Below are 26,167 nucleotides of genomic sequence, written 5' to 3' on the forward strand. Positions count from 1 at the left end.
ATATTTTTTGGAAATATATATTTTTATTTATTTTTAATTTTTAATGACAATCAAACATGTGGGAAGAGGGGGGGCCGGCCGCCACTGCACACAATAAAACCAAAACTAAACAGAATCAGCACAACAAGCAGGTTATCACTGTACTATGCTATGTGAAATTAACATCTGTCAACATAATTGAGTGAAACAGGCTTTACTTGTATGACGTATGTATCTTTGGCAGCTATTTAAAACAGCCAGGTGCTCTCTGAAACCCAGCTCTAAATCCAAGCAAACTCAAATCTAACACTTGCTTTAATAACAAATACATAAATAGTTTTGTCACCATCTATTTTTATTTAATTGTATGGGTTTTTATTTGATTGCTTTATTTATTGTATAGGTTTTTATATGTTATCGTATTTATTGGTTTTCTCTTCCTTTATTTATCCGAGAGGGATCTTTTTTTAAATTGTGTTTTATTTTTTATTATACCTTTTACCTCCTGTGTCCCTTGAATTATTAAACTGTTATATCATGTTTCTATTCTGCATTTGTGCTAAAAGGTTTTAGCATCTGGCCTATGGAATTCTTGTTGAAGCTGCTTTACAAATAAAGCTTTATTATTAACACTGGTCTTAATTGTAAGTTGTTATTCTGAATACACTGATTAAACCATAGACTGTAATGACTATATTCATTTAATCAAGTTGGTCAAAGAGCTTTTATTTTGGAATGTAAAAACCAGAAGTAGGATGTTAGGAAAGTCATGTGACTGAGAGTAGTTTGAAGTGGGAGTGTAAAGATGGTCGCCACTCTCACCGAGTCAAATCTGGGTCTATTGAGGAGTTTCTTTTTTTTATGTCCAATGTTTCATTTAAAAAACATCCGTAAAACAACATGCCTGTTTCTTACCGTCTGTCTATTAATGAGCCCGTCGTTGGCTGAAGACCAGGAATTCATAGATGACTTTTTGAAGCGGGAATACTCTCTTGCAAAACCGTACCGTGGTAAGTTTACAGTGACTCAATTAAGCCAGGATAATTAGCTAACAAGTGATACTAAGCTAAACTGAGCTAATGTTAGTAGCGTGAATTAGCATGTATCGCAACCTAGCCACATGGCTATATAAGCTGCTGAGTGTAATCATTAACTCAGAAGAACGCTGCCGTTAAGCCGCTGGTTATTATTAATCTTAGCTAGAGGCTCAATAAGGACCATTAGAGCTAACTAACGTGACTATTAACCCGAAACAATAACAATCACACCTAACCCAGCGAAGCATGAGATATTTCCTTTGTGTCATATATGCCAAATCTACCATTTAAAAAAAACATCAGATGTGGGTGAACTACTCAGATATTTTACTTGAGTAAATGTTAAACTACAGTGTAGCAATACTCTGTTACAAGTTAGAGTCCTGCAATCAATTATTGCTTAAGTAAAGGTAAAAAAGTATTAGCATCAAAATATACTTACCAAAAGGAAAATTAGTTATTATGCAGATTGGTCCACTTCAGAATAATATATATGATATGTTTTATAATGATTGATCATTAAAGTGTTCTCAAAGCTGCTAAAGGTGCAGCTAGTTTGAATGACTTTGTATACGGCAGGGTAGCTTGTGAATTTACTCCAGGTGGAACTAAAGTCTGATTTAACACTTGATTATATTTCACATCATTCATCCACATCTGTAAAATAACTAAAGGTATGAAATCAATGTAGTGAAGTAAAAGTCCCTCAACTTTTGTATAATTACAGTACTTGAGTAAATGTACTTAGTTACTTTACACCGCTGCCATTAACCAAAAACAATGGCCGTTTCAGATAGCAAGTATACAATTGAGCTTACACTTAACCCAGTTTAGCACTATTATTGCTATATTCCGTCATATATTCCGAATTGACTATGATAACATGATGTTTAGAGATCTGGAGTTGGTGTTTAGCTTATGTGTATTTTCCCGTTCAAGTACAATTGAATAGAATACACAGCATTTAGAGGGATTTTGACCAATAACTGCCTGTTCTGCTGCGTTGTTCATTGACTTTAGTTTGAAAGGGACAGATGGAGCTCACAGGGGACATCAATGTTACTGTTTTGCAGGCTTGGGTCTCTCTAGTTCGTCCCAGTGGGATCTCATGGGCACTGCTATGGTTACACCTGATCATGTGAGGCTGACCCCGGACCTGCAGAGCAGACAGGGAGCAGTGTGGAGTCGAATTGTAAGTCCACTGCATTAAACGTCCAAATACATAATTAACAGACATCCTACACCCTAACCTCTCACCATCTGCCTCACTTTAAGACAGTAACTCTGAAATTGTCTTGTTAACTTAACCTCTCACCATCACCTTGGTATGATAGTAAGATAAAAAATGTTCAAAATCATAAGAGTTAAGGTTGTTTCTAAATTCCGTTGACAAATTTTGTCTCCACATACAAAAGAATAACCTGCTCGTCTTCATTGCTGTCACTTTCCAGCCGTTTTTCGAGCGGGACTGGGAGCTCAAGGTGCAATTCAAAATCCACGGCGTTGGAAAGAAGAATTTGAATGGGGATGGCATGGCTATCTGGTTAACCAAAGATCGCATGCAGAACGGTAGGTGGACTGGATCAAGGCTAGACGTGGAAATGATTTAATGTAATGTGAAAACAAACGGGATGAACCCCAGTTTTTCTAGGACAATATTCTTTAATATCTCGTTTTTTGAAATGAGTTTCCCCACTCATAGGTGAATGCTTTCCTGATGAGATTTCAAACTTTCTTACATGTTTTTATTAATCTTGTTGCTTTTAATAAATCTAAAACACTCCCTTGATTATTTTTTTCTCAGCATTTTGAAAGCCGTGACAGTATGGCGTACATTTGGCAACTGCCATTTAAAAAGGTATTCGGTCAAGCATATGTGAGGTAGTAGTTTGCTATACAAAAATGCACGGCTTGTGTAGTATCTAGTGACCCTCTGACAGTTCTCTCTGACCAATCAGAGGTCTACAGTGTTTTTACTCCAAATGTAACTATCGCCGAAGTTGCTTAGGTGGTTCTAAAAGAAGAATAAGGTATTTTCCTGGTGCAAAGCCAAAAGATGGCATTTCAAGTTCCCAGATAATATCAATCCTGTCTGTATGAGTGCATAAGCCTTCTTCATAGGCCTCTAACAAACAACTCAAATAATCTGCTTTTTGATGACCTCACCGTCACTTTGCAGGTCCTGTGTTTGGCAACATGGATCAGTTTGTTGGACTTGGAATACTTTTGGACACTTACCCCAATGCCGACAAGACCCATGATGTGAGTGACAGTTAGAGTTATTGTCCTGTTGGTATTTTTTGTTGAGTGAAATCATCTCTTTCTGCAACCCTCTCCAATGTGCTGAGGACACGGCGTTGAAGTAATTTCAGCCATCTGTTTATACCTAAATCTTTACCAGTTCACCATCCTATGTTGTTTTGTCACATACATATGTTCAAACTTCAGCCCTTTTTCCCCTCAATGTCACATTGGGGGATATGCGCCTAGCACTGGCAGATGTTTATATGTCTAGCTGGGCCATTTCATTTAGTTCTGTTCAAGAGGTTGTGTTATTGGTCACTGAATGACGGAGAAAATCTGACGTCCGCTCATCATTTTGAAAGATTAGAACACTAACTGTGGCGATCTACCATACCTTTGAAGCCACTCACAGTGTGTCTCTTCAGTCGCACTACTGCTGCAGGACTTCCTCTCTGTGTTTTTGTCAGGATTGATAAATAAACATTTTTGAAACAATGCCGCAGTGTAAATTGTTGTTTTAAACACCGGTAATGGCTAAGAAACATACCTAGTCAGGGCCGGCTGGTGTCTGCTGCAACAGAAATAACAGTGTGCTGTGCAGCAGATGCAGGTGTCTGTGTGGAGTCTAAACCCTTGTCTCCCTCTCAGAAGTCTTTCCCCTACGTGTCATTGATGCTGGGGAACGGGACTCTGTCATATGACCACGATTCTGACGGACGGCACACTGAGCTGGGAGGATGCACGGCTATGGTGCGCAATGCAATCTACGACACGTCTCTCCTCGTCAGATACTCAAAAAACCGACTCAAGGTATGAAAGTCTCAAAGTAAGGTGGGATTATCTTCACGTGTTGAATTTGTAGACATTTGTATTCATACATACATAGTCGTGTAGAAATAAAAACACACCACTAATATTGTGGATAGGTTTTCTATCCCAAGGATGGTCTTTTAAGTGAATCCATTATTACATTTGTGTTTTCCTGACTAATGTGTCTTCTATGTTGCTGTGTACAAAAGCGTCATGGTTTTCATGTAAACCAGTTAGGATGTTCACAAATCTAAATCTGCCCATTCATTATAAATCTTAGAAAGGTCATGGTTTCACTGCTGTTTATTTAATGATAGGCATTGTGTCTGGATTGTGATGTTAAATTATCATGTTAAAAGTTGAATCTTAGAGGTTAAGACATATATTAAAAATGTGAGTTTGTAACAATTGGCTTATATTTTAAACCTAGTTAGCACTAAAAGGTTTCAGGAGCTACTGGGGTTTTCTAAACCAGGCCAAGGGAGGGGCTGATAACATGAATGTGTCCTCTAAATCAGGGGTTCCCAACCCCCGGGCCGTGGAGGTGTTACTGCCGGGCTGCGAAATAGCTGTGAGTTTATCGTAATATTTTTTTATCTAAAAATATCCAAGTTACTCACCGGCTGCCGAAAGTTAAGAAATATATTCTTAACCCCTGAGGTATTACCAACACTTAGCTAAACACTGCAAATCTAACCACATTTATGTGCTGTTTACATGAGAACGCAAACGGTTGTATCCGCTACTTTTCTGATTCGTATAGCCCGTTCGTTTACACGAGGCCGTAACGGAAACGCAGAAACGGACCCCGCAAACGTTAACGGGCCCCAAGGTGGATAGATCTGCAAACGGAACGCTCTGGGGGGCAAACGGCTCTGCGTGTACGTCCTATACGATCATTTCCTGATGACGACGAAGCCATAGCCCCACCTCTGCTGCTCTCTGCTGTAGCATGGTCAGTAGCAGTAGCTACTGACCATGCTACAGATGTTAGTGCAACATCTACACAACCATCAGCAAGACATGGAGAATTACATGAACTACATGTTGCTAAATCTACCGCGGGACATAAAGGGCAACCATGCTCAGGGGTCTTCTTCGCTGATTTGGGTGTATTTTGTGGCGAAAGTACAGCACCACTTACAGGCCCGGCATATGTACTACAGCATCTCCAGCGCTTTCGAGCGGTCTCATGTGAACGGAATACTTTTTGGATATCGTATTCGGTTCGTTTGTGTTTCGTTTGCATTTGCGTGTAAATGGGGTCTTACACAGTTCCCTCCAGCACACTGCTAGTCTATTTCTCCCTCTGGCTCCTAGCAAACAAAAGCTAACAAACAAACAATTCCCTCTCCCTTTGTTCCCAAGGGAACACCTGGATTCACACCTGATTAGTGCCTATAGAGAGATGACAGGTCAAAGCAGGGGAGAGAGGGACACACTGCATACTGTAAATAGATGTTTTTTTACATTTGTCACACTGAGAAAACTGAAACATTGTCTTTAATACAAAATGTGGTTAGTTGAAAGCCATAATATTAAGTTTAAATAAACAATATTTGGTTCAGCTATATTATTGCTTTCAACTAACCTAAAACAGTTATGTGTAATCTGTTCACATAATACATTTAATACAAGTTTTTGTTTGAGTTTTTTCAGTGCACAAATTGTATATATAGATAACTACTAGCATAGGTTAATTCATTATGAGCCTTCTCCCCCTCCAGCTCATGGTGGACGTAGATGGTAAGCAGGAATGGAAAGACTGTGCGGACGTCACAGGACTCAGACTTCCTCCTGGATACTTCTTTGGAGCCTCCTCTGCCACCGGAGACCTGTCCGGTAAGAACTCTCAGGAATCATCTGAAGGATGCTCTCACATTGCGAACCTGTTTATTTACAGGTTAATGTTGTGCGTGTTGCTCTAGATAACCATGACATCATCTCCATGAAGTTGTACCAGCTGACAATAGAGAGGAGTCTTGAAGAGGAGCAGGAAGAAGAGGACGTGACTGTCCCCAGAGTGGACGACATGGACCAGTTCACAGGTTGGTGCACCTAGATTCCATGCTCTAGCAACTTATTCCATCATATAAGTAGCTGATGACTTTCATTTGTGGTCTCTCGCAACTTCCTTTTTTTTGGTGTGATAATCAATATTAAAGCAGCAGAGACAAAAATGGCCTTTAAACCCTTGAATGAGTCCAGAAATGACCCATGTTGTAATTTGGTAGCCTTTTTCATTAGGCTTCCCCTTCTTCGGAAATTATAATGTTTCAGAGAAACCTTTAGACTTATTATAGAACAATATTATCATAGCTAAGTTACAAAGTACAAACAGGGATAGTTGTAGCTTGTACTGATAGAGGTGTGTTTATGGTGTCGAGTAATTACTCTTTTGTTTCCTTAAACAATGAAAGCATGATTTACTAAATTATAATCCACCAACATTTTAGATTGGTAAAAAAAATCAAGTTCAAGATCATCAGGATGTTCTTAGACTTCAGAAAGATTCTACTGAAACCAGCAAAGACATTATAAAACTGATCTCCCTTCACTGAAATTCAGTTGTAAAATCAGTGGACCTTCCTTAAACTTTGGATGTAAAAACCCATTAAATAAATCCCTGTGATGGAGTGGTTCAGTGGGGATGGGTTTTTGTAGGCCGACCTGTAAGTTGGCATCACAGTGGCTTCCTCGACAAAAAGCAAGGGGATCTTTCCATTCTATTTGGGATAATTAGAGAAAATAACATCTTACAAATGTATAATACTTTGAAGATAGTGATACTATGATTTTCGAAGCGTAATTAAAATTGCAAGAAGTTCAAATCAAATCTCTAAAGGAACTTCATCCCTATCGCATGACTTCATGTCACCACTGCTAAAGGCGGCTAATGTTCGGCAAGATGTCATCTAGCAGTCCCATTTACACACTTGTTACCAACCTCCCTTCTATATGACGCATAAAAGCTTATGACATTCACTAGTGAGGAATTTACTGACACATTCTTCTGCATCAAACAAAACGTGAACATTAGACAACTGAAACCAAACACAGTAGAATGCTAACTCTTTTCTCAGTCTTAGGACTCTTTCAATATAACACAATACAAAGGGGCTTTATTGGCATGACCACATATTACACATAGCATTGCCAAAGCATTCCGCACAAGGCGTTATAACAGAACAAAAAGAAAATAAACACTAAACATACATGTCAACAATAAATGTGGCAAAACAGCAAAACATGCTGTACATGCCATTCCTGCACCACTATTTGGTAACCGTGTCTCTAGAAGACTTGCTGTTCAGAATCTGCTAAACTTTAGGTATTCAGTTTCTTTCTCAGCATGATGCCAACACACTTTAACTTAATATTATTGCTTTCATCTTACCTGATAGTTATGTGAAATTTGTTGACATAATACATTTAATTAAGTTCAACGTTTCATTTTTTTTTGTGCAGTAGGATAACTAAATGTCATTGTCCGGACCTTAAACCCACCATTAAGGGACAAGGGCCAGGTGTTCTATAGTTTCCCCCTTTAATGGGGGAGAACTACAAAGTTAAATTGAACACCTGTGTCATTTCTAACAGCTTTTTTTGGTGCCGTTTCTCTACAGTGGAGATCCAGGAGGAAAGCATGAGCGGAGTCCAGTTCTTCTTCACCGTCCTCTTCTCCATCCTGGGCCTGGGGGTGCTGGCAGTCGTAGGGCTCGTTGTTTACCGCCGCTGGAAGGAAAACCGACGCAAGCGCTTCTATTGATCAGAGAGCAAGCGTCTGTTTCTTAATCAACATCCACTAAAAACAATGCCCAGACTGCCATAGCTTTACTGAACCATAGAATCTGACGAACTGTTGGGTCTGAGGCCAAGAGCCACGAGAACATAAACTGCCGCGAACATGTGAGCCAGCTGTGAAATGTTTGTGTTTGTTATGGAAGATTGATGAGACAAAGCTGCTTTGTGTTGGAATATGCTCATCTCAAGCACTGACCGAGATGCTGTACATTTAAAATAATCCTATGAGTTTCTGATGTTGCCTACAGGAAGAGACAAACGTGAACCTCAAAATCCCAAACGCTGTGTGTAGTTCACATCCTCTGACAGGAGTTTCTGCAGTCGCGTAGTGACCTCTCACTGCCACTCGGGGCTGCCATCACGCAGCTTTAATCTGACTACAGACCAACAACCCTGTGGATCATTCAGCACTTCCTCTAGCTGGACTCAAAGCTCCCGTGTATTTAAGATAACATATTTTGTTAGCTGTTTATAAAGGACTGCTATTGAAACAGGAAGTGCCTAGCTCTCACTCTCTGTTCCAGTCTTACTTCCTGTTGAGTTCTTTGGCTTCATTGACTACTGCACTGAAAAATGCACAACGCCCATTCAATGTTTAACTACTGTCAAATGTTATCTGTGTGTTAATCCGTGTAGAAGAACAAGTAGCTTAAAACAGAGCACCAGCACTCAATTAATTCAAATGTAATCAGCTTTTATTGTTTGGCCATTGCACCAAAAAGCGTTCAGCTCCCAACACTCACATTTTGGCAGGATATTTGTATTTAACTCTTCAATCTTATGTGTTCTTGCAGATACATTTGTATTGTCAGGCTTGGTTAGAACTGCACCAAAAAACCTGCTTCTTTAAGTTTTGCAGACAGGTTTTAATAATGTCGTCACTCTCAAAGGGTTAATGGTTTACTTATCTGTAGATTAGTAGGTGCTTTCTGTTCTTCAGTTTGTGTCTAACTGATCCCATTCAACATGGTCATCGTCTAAATTGTGTCAAGCAACCTTGAAATGGATAATTTGATAAATAATCTCAATACAATTCTGCTTCCGATGCTATATATACAAACCCATGTCAGAAGAAACTGTGATTCAAGAGCTCTTAATGTTTCAGTAAAGGTTTTTATTGAGACTCGTTTTGTTTTCCTTTCTCTCTCTCCAACTGTTTGAATCAATACTTTATTCATGTTTTTTAAATAGGACATATGCTAATTCTCAGTTTCCTATTTGTATGTAGTGTCTCCACTGGGACACGTCTCCATGCTTCAATGTTCAGAAAGCTCTTTATTTTTCTCATACTGCCTGTGCTGCAGCACCTCTTTTCACCCTCTGTCTGAAACCAGAGCCCAGTCTGCTCTGATTGGTTAGCTGGCCGGCAGTGGCATAAAGTAACGATGTAGATCAACTCAAGTGCTGTACTTAGGTAACATTTTGAGGGACTTGTACTAAACTTACTTTGTACTTCTTCTCCACTAAATGTAATTATTACCTTTAGTTACTTTTACAGATCTGGATGAATGATGTGAAATCTAATCAACTCTTAATTCAGACTTTAGTTCCACCTGGAGTAAATTCCCAAGTGTGTGTGGGATAGAATGATGAAACGCATGGATTTTAGGATTTGCAAGGCAAGACAATTTTATTTATATAGCACCACAAGCCATTTCAAAGTGGTTTACAAAAATAAATTACATTAAGAGCATTAACTAATTGTTCAGCGGAAACACGTTATAAAATGTCATTAAAAAGGAAAGATAATAAAATAAACATAAAACGTGAATAACACTGTATAAAATACATGAATAAAAGTGACACTGCAGTTTAAGATGTGAATAGTTCAATTAAAAGCAGCAGCAAAAAGAAAAGTCTTCAGCCTGGATTTAAAAGTAGTAAGAGTTGCAGCGGACCTGCAGGTTTCTGGGAGTTTGTTCCAGATATTTGGAGCATAATAACTGTACGCTGCTTTACCATGTTTAGTTCTGACTCTGGGGACAGAAAGCTGACCAGTCCCTGAAGACCTGAGAGATCTGGATGGTTCATCATTTAGCAGGAGGTCAGAAATGTATTTTGGGCCTAAACCATTAAAAACTTTATAAACCAGCAGCAGTATTTTGAAATCTATTCTTTGACACACAGGAAGCCAGTGTAAAGACTTCAGAACAGGAGTGATGTGATCCACTTTCTTAGTGTTAGTGAGGACTCGAGCAGCGACGTTCTGAATCAGCTGCAGCTTTCTAATAGATTTTTTAGTGAGACCTGTGAAGACACCATTGCAGTAGTCCAGTCTACTGAAGATAAAAGCATGGACAAGTTTTTCCAAATCCTGCTGTGACTTTAGTCTTTTTTTGCAGACCATTTACATGCACTAAAACCCAAATAACACACTACAGGAGAAACCACAAAAAGCATAATCTTGTACTGCTCTTATATTCAATAAAAGAAAACAGACAGAGGCCCGCAGGTTCTTTTTCGATTAAGATACTATTTTTGTATAAGTCTACATAGTTGTGTAAGAAGTCTTACTCAATGTGCTTATAAAGCCACACTAATGAAAACCTGACTTCTCTCTCCGCGGCTGCTCTTCACTGTTATGGTTGTGTGGACGCCCCTCCCTCCTCTTCACTGTTGATCATGAACAATAGTTCCACCAATAGTTGGTAGAGAGCAGCCTCAGTTATCTTTCCTCCTCCTTCTTTTCCCTCTTCCTCTTCATACCTGTCTGTCGTCAGTTAACACTGGGAATGTTAGGAACAACACCAAAGTACTGCTCCCTGCATCTGTCACTGGAACACTGCTGAACACACTGTAGTTAAGGTAAGCCCTCGGATATTGAATCACTTGTAAAATCAAGTATAACACTATGTAACTGTTTTAAGTAATATGTGTTTGTAAGCAAACACCTTCATTTGAAGCAAAGAACATACAATTGATGTAAATGATATTCAGTAGTGAATGTATTTACGCTATACTGTAGGCCTACTGGTAGCTCAGCTTTCATATAAAAACTACTGTGACAAAAAGAAGACATATTTAAGAGAACAACCTTTTTCTGAACAACATGTCAGTGTGGGAGTTGTATAAGAGTGTAGGGTAGTGTAGTATTAGTATCAAGTACTGACCACATTCTCACACATTCAGGGCAAACTTGCAACAAATAGGAGATAAGAGCAGGTAATAATGATTAAATGGAGCTCGAATAGGTCACATGGGCCATTGTGCCTCATGGCTCAGTGTTGCCATATCAAACAGAGGTGTCCTGTAAACACCCGGCCATCATGCCGCTGCCTCACTTGTACTCCTGCTCGGGGTTTGCAGGATATCTGACCGACTGATCCAAAATCTGTCTAACTTGTATTTTTTCAAAACTTTTGCAGTTCTTACAGAGAGGATTATCAGGAAGGATGAATCGCTCGTGTGTAAACTGCTTGAAGTCTTTGGTGCTAAGTCTCAACTTCCTGTGCTGGGTAGGTGCTTTACGTCCCATCCACACTGCAGCTATTACCAGGGTTGGAACCAGGACTGAAGCTCAGCCCAGGCCCACATTTTTGGTGTGGGCCTTTTTATTTTTTTGTGGTAGAACATCTGATGATTCTGAAAACCTTTAGGACACTTTAGGATGTCTTGCTGACACCTGGCTCCTCAGGTTGTATGAGAACGAATATAAAACATGAGCTGGCCAACTAAGGGTGACTTCAGCACTGAGTGACGGTGTACTGCCAACTACCGCCGACCTCCGCATCAAAAGTCCTACAGCAGGTCGATAGAGGGCTGAACAATGTTACAGATGCTCACACATACAGTGCATCAACATGAAACAACACATTAGCAGTGGTGGATAGTAAAAAAGTACATTTACTTAAGTAATGTACTTAAGTCCAATTTTGAGGTACTTGTACTTTAACAGTTTAGGCTACTATATACTTCTAATTTTATAAACCAATAATGTACTTTTTAGTAAAAGGTTTTTACTCCACCACATTTATTTGACAGCTTTTACTTATACATTCAAAATCTAAATCAATGATTAAAGGTGGGGTATGTAATTTTGGAGAAACCCGCTAGAATTTGAAACTACCTAGCCGAAAAAAATCTGCCTCTTCCTTCAGACTTCCTTACAGAGCCCCTCCTCCAACACACACAAACGCGCACATGACCAATGAGGGCACGAGATAAGTTTGTGCACAGATGGAAGGCTGACAGGCAGGTAGGCCATCCAGTTACTTTAGCCGGGCCGGCTCAGATGATTGGTCGTGCTTTTTACAGTACTACGGCTTCCACAGATGACATTTTTTTAATGTATTTATTGTCAAAGCATTTCATATATTCATTGCTATCGGGATGTTAAGAGTATTCCATGGAATATAACAAAAAGCGTTTCTGAAATAAATTACATACCCCACCTTTAAGTAAACTTTCACATACTGTATATTTATAGGTTAACAGCAGTATATCAAGTTATTCAAATTAGCTCTTCGTTTACCAGTTGGGATAAAAACACATGAATAAACATAATAGTAAACCAGTACGGCATATATACAATTCTGAAATAGGCCATTACTCAAAAGGAGTACTTGAGTAAAAGTACAGTAATTTTGTACTTTGAATGCAGGACTTTTATTTGTAATAAACTTGTGAATTATTGCTACTTTTACTTTGGTAACACATCTGAGTAATTCTTCCACCACTGCATATCAGAATAATGTACCTGATAAAACCAGAAGGAATCAAGTTAGGTTTCTCACAGACTACCTCATTGAACATGCCCCAAAAACTGACAAATCCAAAGAAAAGAAAATCAGCTAGCATTCGGTTGGCAGTTCACAGCCAGCTTTGGGAGTAACAAATTCCATCTAACAAGATTGTGTAATTAGGATACAAAATATGGTCACTCTATTCCTTAACATTTATATATTAAAAAGTTGTAGTAATGTTAGTAAACTAAAAAGAGCATATATAGTGTTTGTTTTAAAGGGTCAGATCTAGTTTCATCTTTTTAAGCTGTACTGTTCTGTAATTTAATTCACAATGTACAATCATACCAAAAAAAGAAGGTGTGTCTGTGTGTTGCAGCTGTGCGGTGCGTTTGTGGTGGCATTCGGGGAGTTCCAGATGATTAATTCCAAGTTTGCCTCCCTCATCACCTCCTTCTGGCCCATCTACCCCGCCAACACACTGGTGGTCACCGGCACCATCGTGACCTGTGTGTGTTACCTGGGAATGTTAGGAGGCATGAAAGAGAACCGCTGCATGCTTATCAGTGTGAGCAGGCCTGATTTACACAATCACAGCTCTTCACTTTTTTGTGACAATCTTTTTAGTCTTTTCTAGTCGCCCTCACAGGGAAATGTATATACAGATACAAATTGTGTGAAAGATAATACAAAAAGAAAAATGATAGAGTCCTTTTCCCAGCCCTCTTGCCATTTCACAATAATCATACTTGATGTTTGTTAGAAATCTTCTGAGTTCGTCTATCACGCACATTTTAGCATAACAATTTATAGTAAAACATTTTTATTTTTAGACTTTATCGTATTGAAGGTTTCATTCTATACACATTTGCTTTTATATGCACATTGTAAACAAAATATTATAGGATAAACCATGTTAAATGTGATTTACACTACTCCAGTTTTTCGTCCTGCTGTTCGTCCTGATGCTGGTGGAGCTGGCCATGGCCTCTGTGTTCCTGGTGTACAGCCGCAAGGTAGGAACCGTCATACAACAGCATACAGTGTTTCTATCCAATATAATGACAAGGGGTTTGATTTGATTGACGCCTCAAGTCATTTGGAACATTTTTACTTCATACAGTTTGATGTCTGATTTTTTAAAACTGTACTTTTCCAAAAAGCTGTTTTCCATCTTGCACTGCTGGTCTCCCACTTACTTTAAAGAGGCCCTATCCTACTTTATAGGGTTTCCTTTTCCTCTAGTCATGTGTTGTATAGCTTTTGTGCATGTATATGGTTAAAATCCCTGTGTCCCCTCCAGAGGGAGTTTGTCTCCCACTCCCCCCATCCACCTGCCTGAAACAAATCCTTTGTTTACTTTTGTAACAAAGTGACATCACTATGTAACACTCATGCATCTATTAGCTAGCGCTCCAACATAGTACGTGATGGGCGAAGCATACCTAAGCGGTTGACCAATCACAACAGAGCCGACCAGCTAACAACCGGAGCAGGCTGGGCTCTGGTTTCAGACAGACGGTGAAAAGAGGTGCTGCAGCACAGGCAGTATGAGAAAAATAAAGAGCTTTTTGAACATTAAAGCATGGAGACATGTCTCAGTAGAGACACTACATACTGATATACACCTGAAAATGAGAGGGGGCCCGTTAATGAAACGAGATGCCATTGTCTTTATGGTCCAGTAAGCAGCAGTACATTGCAGATAATTTAACCTGCCTGTCTGTTGTGCAGATTGACGCTTACTTTGAAGAAGACCTGATGCGGAGCTTGGACATCTACAGACAGTCCAGCTCAGAAAACAACACAGACATCAAAAAGGACTTTGATACCGTCCAGCACTTGGTAAATGATACGCCAGTCTCTTTTATCAAATGAAGTCCATTGCTGTTTGTCTTTGTAACCGTCCTGTGGTCTCTTGTTGGCAGTGCTGTTAGCCTAGCCTTCAGCACCCGGTTCTGATGGTTTCAGCTGATTAAGTGGGCCTGGACCAGATGGGCCTGTTACCTATCCTATTCTATTATCCATTCACTCCTAAGTGAATGAAACGCAATATTGTGAACATAAACAACATCTGATTCAGAAAGGTTTGGAAAACAAAACAGCAACTTTGGATTTAGGCAACACAATTACAACTTTTCTAGGTTTAGACAATACAACCAGTTATTAACATTTAATCAACTATAAGAATAACATTTTTTGAAAGAAATGTGACTTTGTAACATGTTGAAATACCAAATATTTAAACCCCCACTCACTCAGTAAATATAAAATTATACAAAAAATTGTTTATTTGCAGCTAAACGTAATCTTCTATGGAGTATTTTGTATCAGGTGACTTCCTCCATCACGCCTGTCATAATATTTACAATCACTAGAGGTCAGTGTCATCTTCCTCTATTACTTCTTCTGGTGCTCAATTGTGTATAAAGTTGATAAAACCTTTTAGTATGTACAGTAGCAGGCCCCTTCTGACCTGCATCTCTGAGGCTGATAACCCCTAATAACTGTCATTTATTTGGTTCAAAATATCAGGACCAGGACATCAGCTGACCGAGAACCAGTTCCCAACCACGTTCATCAATATTTAGTTGGATATGCAATTCTCACATATGACTTCACATTGATAAAATGCTCTGATGAAGGACAAACGATAAAGAGCGTTTCATTGAATAAAACAAAAAAAGAACATGTTGAAGCCTAAGTGCAGGAATAAGATCTGCAGCTCACCTAGAGGAGTGCAATGTACATTTCCCTGCTGTGGGACTAATAAAGGATTTCTGATTCTGAGAGGTGCTCTTTAATATTGATTCCAAATAGGTTCAGTATGCTTAAAGTAAGTAACCCCTCATTCAGAGGAGCAAAGACAGCAAAATAACTCTCAAAGGGGTCTAAAGACCAAAGCTCCAGGCTGAATCTGCATTAGGTGGAAAAGGATCAGGATCTACTTTTATCTAACTCTGATGAAAGGGCATCGTCACACTCTGATGGGCCCAAAAGGAACTGCAACAAGTTTCTCTGAATTTATAATAAGTATTGTCGCGGATATTTTAAACTTGTCAATACTGTAAAGATGTACAATGAGAGTAATCAATAATAAACTGGTGAAAGCAGGCAGCGTTGTCTTTTAAAATCTTTATTCGAAGCCTCGAAGGTACATGTCTCACAGAGTATATATTAGTCTGCAGGAGTGCACACAGGGTATAATGTGTGTGTGTGTTTTATAGAGGACTGTTGCTGTGCAGGAAGTAATAAAGATAAAGACTTTGACAGAAAACTATTATCTTACAATCCTCCCTTAGGGAGGGCCGCATTCTTCAGGTACGACCTTGGCGGGATGCTCCCTTGTGTTACAACAGGTCGAGTTGCTCCAATACAATTTCTAAGCATAATATAATCATTTGGCTTTACCATATAAAGTAACATAAGAAATTGCCACTACAGTATCTACTCCATACTCCCTGCACATGCACAACATGTGATCTGATTACCTTAAATAAGCTACCGTGAAAATATGAATTGTGACATTCAGCTAAAATGAATGGTAAAAGGGAAAATATAACAAGTAAGGGACTGCTACACCTTATATGATATTCTTAATGTCTTTGTGTTGATTTGAGTATTAGCTATCCTTTCGCCACTGCTCAACTGAAATAAAAGTTAATTCTATTGAAGTGAGGTCTTTTGTACAGTTTAGGTGCTGTGGAGTTCATGGTGAAGCAGACTGGAAGGGCGACACTCCAATATCTTGTTGTACCGAGGACCCCTGTAACACCCTCAACCCTCCCAACTGGCCAGAGGTACTGTCGCTGTACATCACATGATCTGCATTATCTCTGTATCTCTGTGCTCAAGATAGAAACACAACACGATGTTGCAGTGATGACATATTTTTATTAGGAACAAGCATTGTAAGAAGTCCCTTTACAAAAAGCAATGGGATTTTGGATTATTGCAGAAAATGAGATCCCGCTTTTTGTTCTGCTCCACATATTACCACTTTTTATGATTTTTAAAGCAGTAAAGCAATTGACAGAAGTAAAAAGCCAACGTTAGGCTACAACTACATAACGGTCGCATGAATTTGCACCGTTAAGCTAAAAGCCGCTAATGTTTAGTATTCTTTTAGTCACTTGTTTTGTTTTGTATAACACATAGAAGCTTCAGGCATTCATGAGTAAGGTATTTACTGACGTTTTGACTTAACAAAAACTTGAGAATTTCTTCAGCTCGTTCAAAAAAACCTTTACTTTGAGACAGGTGCACCGCTTGGGGTCATTTGATCACTAATTTTTGAGCTTTAGGAGTTGTTCTTTCACCACTCTATAGGCCTACTCTCTGGGTTTGTTTTTCCAAAATGCTTGCACCTACTCTAAAGTTGATTCATGGAGAACATCTGTTGCTGCTACTGTATTTATTTTCTTGGTGTAACTGTATGTTGCTGTAAACACCACGCCAATTGAATTTGTTTTGACTCTTTTGTCTTTCAGGGTTGTCTTGTGAAACTGAGGGACTGGTTTGCCAGTAACTATGTGAGCACGGGCGCAGGTGTTGTCACCCTGTTTATCATACAGGTACAGTACACTCAGTATTCCTCAGTAAGAACAATGACTGCCATCTAAGAAACAGTAAGCTGTGTGCACTATTGACTAGAAGCTGCTTAATACTCTGTGTATATGAGATATACATTTTAAAGGTGACCTATCATGCAAAATGCACTTTTGTACGTCTTTTATACATGAATATGTGTCCCCGGTGTTCCAGGGAACTCACCAAGTGTCAGAAAACACAACCCTCTCTATTTTCCTCCATACCCAAATCTCTTAAAAAGGGGCTGCACCGGATCTGATACACTGATCCAGATTTGAACACTTCTGTGACGTCACAAAAGTGGCGCTACGGCTATTGGGCCAACTCCACCAATCAGGAGGAGACAGTCACGGACATTGCCGTTCCAAAGCGCTGGAGACGCTGTAATACATATGCCAGGCCTGTAGATGGTGCTGTTCTCACAGAATCAGCCCATGCAAAGACAGTGTTAAATTGAGTGAAATGAGGAATGGCTAAAATGCATGATCTGTTTGGTATTTTGAAAAATAAAAAGTATACATATGCCTTATATAGGTATGGTCTTACACTATATTATTCAAATATAGCATGATAGGTCCACTTTAAGCAAGCTACACTGAAAAAACTGAAACATTGACTTTAATTAAATGTATTATGTCAACAGATTTCACATGACTGTACTCGCGGTGCTCGCTGCAAAAGTAGTGTGGACGCTGTGTTAGACTCATGTCTCTATGGTTGCTTAATGCTCAGCTATCTTCAAAAGCTAGTGTCTAACAGTTTTTGCTAGGCAAGAGGTTTACATAGCTTTATCAGAGATTCTTGTTAAATAATGTTGATGAGAACTGTAGGGGTGAACCAAAACAGTCTGCTGAAAGACACTAAAATGCTCTCTACAGCTGAGGGGAGCTGGCGCTTTATCTGTGTTTGTCACTTAAACACACCTTATCATACACATAATAATGTAATCTATTGTGAAAATACATTAAAATATTGAAGAGATGCGCTTTAAGGTGTCACACTTACACAGTGCCTTATGTTCTGTAAATCGCAGAACAATGTGCAGTATAATCTTTCCTAGTTTTCTTTTTAGCTTTTACATTTTTTTCGCATTGTAGTTAAACAATTGTTTCTTTGTCTTCCTTGTTTACAGTTTATTTGCCTGTCCATCACCGTACCTCTCTTTTGCCACATGAGTCGAAGTGGATTGGGATACAAGTGAAAAGAGCCAGTAAACACATCTACAATTTACAGTGGCTTTCTGCATGCCAACCCGTTGTTTTTCCTCTCAACATTTTAACAATTTGTGACCCACAGAAGATAAAGCCCTAGTCCCAGAGATAGGCTGAGGAAGCTTATCAAACGTATTCACAATTTCCTATGAGGTGACAGAGCATTGAGTGTGATATAAAACAAAATAGCAATATCTACAAATGTATTAATGTAATGCCATGAATTTGTTCGAATTCTTCTCACCCACACTGAAACGTTGACTTCATTTAAATGTATTATGTCAACAAATTTCACATAACTGTATTAGGATAGTTGAAAGCAATAATATTAAGTTGAACCTAATATTCTTTAGTAAAACGTAAAACGTCATACCCTTTCAACTAACCTAATAAAGTTATGTGAAACCTTTTGACATAATACATTTAATTAAAAGCAAAAATTCAGTTGGTTAATCCCCAATTTAGACTCAATTATATTCACCACTTTGAACACATGCCCTTTGTAGAGAATTTTAAACTATGGACTTAAGCTAAGACATGTCTTGGATATTTTGAAAACATCCTCTCAATGTAAGAAAGTGTTATTATTAGGGTTAACTGTTAGGCACAGGAGAATTTGTAGTTGCAGAGAAATTATTTTAAATGTTTCTTACTTCGATGGATGGATAGATAGAATGATAGATATACTGTATACAATTATGTACAACAAACTAAAATATGTGCTTGTAACTCAATTTAATTGTTTTTCAAATGTTTTAATTGCTTTCCTTCTTTTATTATAATTGTTTTCGGTCAGTTACACTCTTCGATTATTATTGATCCTGTCTGTTATGTAGTTGCTTAAGGAATACACATGATGCATCTGTCATTAATTCGGCTGAGCAATAGGATGTAGATTCAAATATAGAAAATGTTTTAGCAATTAACACAAATACCTGTAACAAGGTTTTCTAACTAATATCATAAACACTTTTTTTTACCCAGACTAGGGCCCCATCTAGCTTGTTTAAAATAAAAAATAATATTACATCTAAAAGTTTTCGCTTACAGCTTTCTGCATTGTATGCGGGGAAAATCAAACACAGGTTCACACGTTCTGTGCAAGCATATTCCCCATTTAGCCAATGAGTTACATCAAGCCAGCCAGATACTTAGATCTTAATATGGCTCTGCCTATTTTTCTCCATCTTTGCCCTTACGTTTCTCAGGGCCTATGTGTCCTCCATTTTCAGGTGAAACAAAGCGGGTCATGGCACAGCTGCCTCAGAACATAGCTGTGCACTGTGCATGCTGCCACTTGTCCAATTGTTCCCCTAAGATATCAGACATGTGCAAACATGGGACGTGTCTCAACAGGAAATTGGATCAATGTGCAGGTGACCTGCTCATTCTCAAAGACCATCACTTATGCCTTTGTTGAATCGCCCCAAGAAAACAATTATCTTGCTTTCTTCTTATACCTTCCTTATTGACAGTCTATTTCAATATAAGTCACTTTTGTCATTACATTTATTTTGTGGTATCTTGTCTTTCTTGGCCTTATTCCTGCCCACTTCCTGCACACTGTGAGATTTTAGCATCAGCTTTATGATCAGCATTTTTCTTACATATCTACTGAAGACTGATATTTACCAAGCCCCCATGGAAGTGCGCAGGCTGTTGATGTTCGTAGTGGCCAAATGGTGGCACTTCCGTTCTTGTCTGTGACGTCATTTGGCCCCTCACATTCGTAAAGAGACGCTCTATGTTAGCGCTCTTTAGCCAAATTAACTACGCAGTATGAATGCTTTTATAGCCCTTAGTTAAACAATTAGGGTCTTACTCTTAAAGTTGTTAAATGTGCTAAAAGCCAAATCAAGAGTTATTTTCCCTCTCCATTAATTTGACTGAGCTGGGAAAGAAAGCCCACATGCAGTACTCTTTAATCTGCAGGCGCTCCACCTTTAGCTTCATGCGCCAGTGAGCAACTTTCAAATGAATGAGCAGGCCCCGCCTCCAACGCTGTATCCACTTCTCTTTATACATCAGTGATATTTACAGAAGTATAGATATCTGCGTCTGTGACTGACAAGTGTCTCGTGACATGGGTAAATATTTCCAAAAGTTGAACTTCTTAGCTTTTCAAGAAATGAGTGCCCCTCAAATTCGGCATTTGTACAGTAAACCAACATTCGCAACATTGTTTTTCGATTTCAAGAGTTTAAAATCACAAGTTCAAATAATTACAAAATACTTTAAGTTTGAAACCAAAGTCCCTCTTTTAAAATGTTACAAATCACCTGATTGTAAGGAGAAGCCACATTGTCAATAGAACTCTATGTGAACACAATGGGAGCATTCAGCTAAAAAAGAAACACTGCTAGCAGCGAGGAATATAATAGTCTGTTGTTGATGCAGCCTCCAGGTGGACAGCCCTGATCGAAATGCATGGTAATTAGGGAGGATTTACATAGTAATAAACCAACTCACTCTATCCCCACTGGCACTTTGGCCAAATTATCTCTTCACTGACAGGTGGATATATGACAGTCAGTTTTTTTACTTGAATCTGCCCTTGCTGAATCACATTAAAGATGTATCTGTATATGATATCTGAACATATTCAGAACAGGGCTGACATGTTATATCTATACCTATATTTAATGAGGTAAGAAATACAAGTTATTTTTTTACATAAATAATCCCAATGGCTATCAAAGATGAATTTTTGATAATTCTTGTCTGGGGTTTTGATGAATTTGATTTTACATTCTTTACTTCCAGATGTATCTTAAAGGTGACCTATCATGCAAAATGCACTTTTGTACGTCTTTTATACATGAATATGTGTCCCCGGTGTTCAGAAAACACAACCCTCTCTTTTTTCCTCCATACCCAGATCTCTTAAAAAGGGGCTGCAACGGATCTGATACAGACTGATCCAGATTTGAACACTTATGTGACGTCACAAAAGTGGGGCTACGGCTATTGGTCCAACTCCACCAATCAGGAGGAGACAGCCACGGACATTGCCGTTCGAAAGCACTGGAGGCGATGTAGTACATATGCCAGGTCTGTAGATGGTGCTGTTCTCACAGAACATGCAAAGATAGTGTTAAATTGAGCGAAATGAGGAATGGCCCTCTCTAAAGAACCAGCACCTTACCGTGGTAGAGAGGTTTGTGTGCCCTGATGAACCTGGGGGCTGTGTTGTCTGGAACCTTGTGTTCCTGGTAGGGTCTCCAATGGCAAATTAGTCTCAGCCAAGGGGCCAGACTAAGATTGGTTCACAAGACCTCATGAAAGACGACACACGAAGTGAGGATACCCGGCCCGGAGGAAGCCCGGGGTCCCCTTCTGGAGCCAGGCCCAGAAGGAGGACTCGTCGGCGAGCGTCTGGTAGCCGGGCTTGCCACGGAGCCCGGCCGGGCACAGCCCGAAAAGGCAACGTGGGCAACACCTCCGCTTCTCCGTCCCGCGGGCCCACCACCTACGGGAAACAGCGATGGGGTCGGGTGCGCTGCCAGAAGGGTGGCAGTGAAGGCAGAGGGTCTCGACGGACCAGACCCGGGCGACAGAAGCTGGCTTTAGGGACGTGGAACGTCACCTCTCTGGTGGGGAAGGAGTCGGAGCTTGTGCGGGAGGTGGAGCGTTACCAGTTGGATCTGGTTGGGCTCACCTCTACGCACAGCGTCGGCTCTGGAACCTTACTTCTGGATAGGGGTTGGACTGGGCGCCGGGCGGGTGTGGGGATACTCACAAGTCCCCGGTTGGGTGCTTCGTTGTTGGAGTTTACCCCAGTGGACGAGAGGGTCGCCTCGCTACGTCTGCGGGTTATGGGGGGGAAAACTCTGGCTGTTGTGTGTGTTTATGCAGCAGTTCAGAGTATACAGCCTTCTTGGAGACCCTGGAAAGAGTCCTGTATAGGGCTCCTGAAGGGGACTCTTTAATCTTGCTGGGAGACTTCAACACACATGTGGGCAATGATGGAGACACTTGGAGGGGCGTGATTGGGAGGAACGGCCCCCCTGATCTGAACCGGAGTGGTGGTTTGTTACTGGACTTCTGTGCTAGTCATGTATTGGCCATAACAAACACCATATTCGAACATAAGGATGCTCATAAGTGTACATGGTACCAGAGCACCCTAGGCAAAAGGTCCATGATCGATTTCGTTATCGTATCATCGGACCTGAGGCCGTATGTTTTGGACACCCGGGTAAAGAGAGGGGCGGAGTTGTCAACTGATCACCATCTGGTGGTGAGTTGGGTCGAGTGGCGGGGGAAGCCTCTGGATAGACCTGGTAAGCCCAAAAGTGTAGTTCGGGTGAACTGGGAACGTCTGGAGGAGGCCCAAGTTCAGGAGGCCTTCAACTCACACCTCCGGCGGAGCTTTTCGGGCATTCCTGTGGAGGTTGGGGACATTGAACCAGAGTGGTCGGTGTTCAAAGCCTCTATTGCCGAAGCCGCGGCGGGGAGCTGTGGTCTCAAGGTCCTAGGTGCCTCAAGGGGCGGTAACACTCGAACGTCCTGGTGGACACCGGTGGTCAGGGAAGCCGTCCGACTGAAGAAGGAGGCCTTCAGGGATTTGTTATCCCGGGGGACTCCCGAGGCAGTTGCAAGGTACCGACAGGCCCGAAGGGCAGCAGCCTCCGCCGTGGCCGAGGCAGAGCAGCGGGTGTGGGAGAAGTTTCGGAAAAGACATGGAAAAGGACTTTCGGGCGGCACCAAAGTTGTTCTGGAAAACTGTCCGACACCTCAGGAAGGGGAAGCAGGGAACCATCCAAGCTGTGTACATGATGTAAATTCGCGGGTCTATCTACAGTAGGCTATGTACTGAGTGTGTGTATTTCGCGGGTTGAGTGATGTAAAATGACAATGGTATCCCGTGGAGGAATTCTGAAATGTTTTACCGTTACATCACAAAAACGCACAGCAGAACCAGACCCTGGAGCGCCGGCCTCTTTATTTACTTACTCCACTTCATCCCCTATGGGTAATAAGGCTGAGATGAGAACCCTCCATCGTATTTAGTCCTTAGCAATATGCTGCGCCTCTCCCCATGTATGGATGGGTACCGAGCCCCGGTATTAAATGGGCTCCGCCCGGGCCGGGATTATTAAAGACAGTGGTAACGTTAAACTCCGACGTTATCTGACTTTTTATCGGTACTGGAGACATTTAAAAAATATATGTCATATGTAGTATTGCTACATAAACATTATATCGCAGTTTTAGTTTATCCAACTCCGTTTCTAATATGCAATAAGACTACAACATGCGTCTATGATGTATTTTCGAGCTTTCCAATCCAGACGAGATCTCTCTCCCGTCTGTGTGCGAGGGGGCGGGGCAGTTTGTAAAGGTCTCCTGACTGTGTTACAGACTGTCTTCCTGGTTAGTGGTTACTCTGGGTTCTGTCTTCAGGACAGAGTGTTGGATTTTTTTTGATAATTGGATGGGACTTGATTTGATTCAATATTAGTAATTTTCTCGTTTGTGTGTTTGTTTAAATATATTTGGCCTTTGTCATGTGATTGACTGATTTACTCAAATAAAAAGGTTGATGAATTATCATCTAATGATTTGTATGATGTTTTATTTATGTTAAAGGTCACTTTGAATGATTTTAACTAATGATAAGTAGTAGAAAAACTAATATTTTAAATTCGGGACGGTCCACATTAATTTCGGGACGGCTTAGATTGTATTTCGGGACGGTTCCGGGAGGATGGTGAAAAAAGTTAGTCGAGAGCCCTGGAGGCAGAGCTGGAGTATGACGGGGGATCGACACCAATCTCCCGGGGGGAGGTCACTGAGGTCGTCAAACAACTTCACAGTGGCAAAGCCCCGGGGGTGGATGAGATCCGCCCAGAAATGCTGAAGGCTCTGGGTGTTGAGGGACTGTCATGGTTGACACGTCTCATCAACGTTGCGTGGAAGTCGGAAACAGTACCGAAGGAGTGGCAGACCGGGGTGGTGGTGGTTCCCCTTTTTAAAAAGGGGGATCAGAGGGTGTGTGCCAATTACAGAGGCATCACACTACTCAGCCTCCCCGGGAAAGTTTACTCTAAGGTACTCGAGAGGAGGGTCAGGCCGATTGTCGAACCTCAGATTGAGGAGGAACAATGCGGATTCCGTCCTGGTCGTGGAACGACGGATCAGCTTTTTACTCTCGCAAGGATCCTGGAGGGGGCCTGGGAGTACGCTTATCCAGTCTACATGTGTTTTGTAGACTTGGAGAAGGCGTATGACCGGGTTCCCAGGGAGTTACTGTGGGAGGTGCTGCGGGAGTATGGGGTGAGGGGGTCTCTACTCAGGGCCATCCAATCTCTGTACTCTCAAAGCGAGAGCTGTGTCCGGGTCCTCGGCAGTAAGTTGGACCCATTTCCGGTGAGGGTTGGCCTCCGCCAAGGCTGCGCTTTGTCACCAATCCTGTTTGTAATATACATGGATCGGATTTTGAGGCGTAGTCGTGGGGGAGGGGGTCTGCAGTTCGGTGGACTAAGGATTACACCACTGCTTTTTGCAGATGTTGTGGTTCTGATGGCTTCATCGGTCTGCGACCTTCAGCACTCACTGGATCGGTTCGCAACCGAGTGTGAAGCGGCTGGGATGAGGATCAGCACCTCCAAATCTGAGGCCATGGTTCTCAGCAGGAAACCGATGGACTGTCCACTCCAAGTAGGGAATGATTCCTTACCCCAAGTGAAGGAGTTCAAGTATCTTGGGGTCTTGTTCTCGAATGAGGGAACAATGGAGCGTGAGATGGGTCGGAGAATCGGAGCAGCGGGAGCTGTACTGCAGTCGCTTTACCGCACCGTTGTGACAAAAAGGGAGCTGAGGCAGAAGGCAAAGCTCTCCGTCTACCGGGCCATTTTCGTTCCTACCCTCACCTATGGTCATGAAGGATGGGTCATGACCGAAAGAACGAGATCACGGGTACAAGCGGCCGAGATGGGTTTTCTCCGCAGGGTGGCTGGTGTCTCCCTTAGGGATAAGGTGAGGTCATCCGGGAGGGACTCGGAGTTGAACCGCTCCTCCTTCGCGTCGAAAGGAGCCAGTTGAGGTGGTTCGGGCACCTAGTTAGGATGCCACCTGGGCGCCTCCCTAGGGAGGTGTTCCAGGCACGTCCAGCTGGGAAGAGACCGAGGGGTAGACCTAGAACCAGGTGGAGGGATTATATCTCTTCGCTGGCCTGGGAGCGCCTTGGGATCCCCCAGTCAGAGCTGGTTGATGTGGCCAGGGAAAAGAAAGTTTGAGGCTCTGTGCTGGAACTGCTACCTCCGTGACCCGACCACGGATAAGCGGGAGAAGATGGATGGATGGATGGATGGAGGAATGGCTGAAATGCATGATCTGCTTGGTATTTTGAAAAATAAAAAGTATATGCCTTAGGTATGGTCCTACACTATAGTATTGAAATATAGCATGATAGGTCCACTTTAAATATGTATATACTTTAAGACGGGTGCATTTTTATTTAAAAAACATGACCTGGAAATATGTGGCGTGTTGGGGAGCAATTACAGTGTGTGTGTGTGTGTGTGTGTGTGTGTGTGTGTGTGTGTGTGTGTGTGTGTGTGTGTGTGTGTGTGTGTGTGTGTGTGTGTGTGTGTGTGTGTGTGTGTGTGTGTGTGTGTGTGTGTGTGTGTGTGTGTGTGTGTGTGTGTGTATGGGTCTAAATAAAACAAATACTTATTCTCACATATAAACATACATCATACAAATGCACCTATCTACATTTGGAGTTTTCTTTTTAGGTTGGACCTATTTGAAGAAGTTCATATTATCATGTACAAATGACTAAGAAAAGAAAATTGTTATAATA

The 26,167-nt window shown here is 41.1% G+C and overlaps 2 protein-coding genes across 3 annotated transcripts; both read left to right on the forward strand.

The window, feature by feature from the left end:
* Window positions 1–744: 744 nt before the first annotated feature.
* On the forward strand, window positions 745–8,997 carry LOC307042552 (VIP36-like protein). 2 transcript variants are annotated; one of them, XM_079686505.1, is made up of 8 exons: window positions 745–989; window positions 2,090–2,208; window positions 2,468–2,585; window positions 3,196–3,278; window positions 3,912–4,070; window positions 5,798–5,912; window positions 5,999–6,118; window positions 7,697–8,997. In XM_079686505.1, the coding sequence occupies exons 1-8, from the start codon at window positions 785–787 to the stop codon at window positions 7,837–7,839; spliced, it is 1,062 nt and encodes a 353-aa protein (XP_079542631.1). In that variant the 5' UTR covers window positions 745–784; the 3' UTR covers window positions 7,840–8,997. The 2 variants fall into 2 exon arrangements, with proteins under 2 accessions (XP_079542631.1, XP_079542630.1); XM_079686504.1 differs by having other exon boundaries at window positions 746–989; window positions 3,909–4,070.
* Window positions 8,998–10,579: 1,582 nt separating this feature from the next.
* LOC307042757 (leukocyte surface antigen CD53-like) lies at window positions 10,580–19,393 on the forward strand. The gene is made up of 8 exons (XM_079686840.1): window positions 10,580–10,679; window positions 11,240–11,329; window positions 12,936–13,124; window positions 13,498–13,572; window positions 14,291–14,401; window positions 16,249–16,356; window positions 17,047–17,130; window positions 18,279–19,393. The coding sequence occupies exons 2-8, from the start codon at window positions 11,267–11,269 to the stop codon at window positions 18,345–18,347; spliced, it is 699 nt and encodes a 232-aa protein (XP_079542966.1). The 5' UTR covers window positions 10,580–10,679; window positions 11,240–11,266; the 3' UTR covers window positions 18,348–19,393.
* The last annotated feature ends 6,774 nt before the right edge of the window (window positions 19,394–26,167 follow it).

This window comes from Notothenia rossii, assembly GCF_949606895.1.
Source record: "Notothenia rossii genome assembly, chromosome: 6".
NCBI lineage: Eukaryota > Metazoa > Chordata > Actinopteri > Perciformes > Nototheniidae > Notothenia > Notothenia rossii.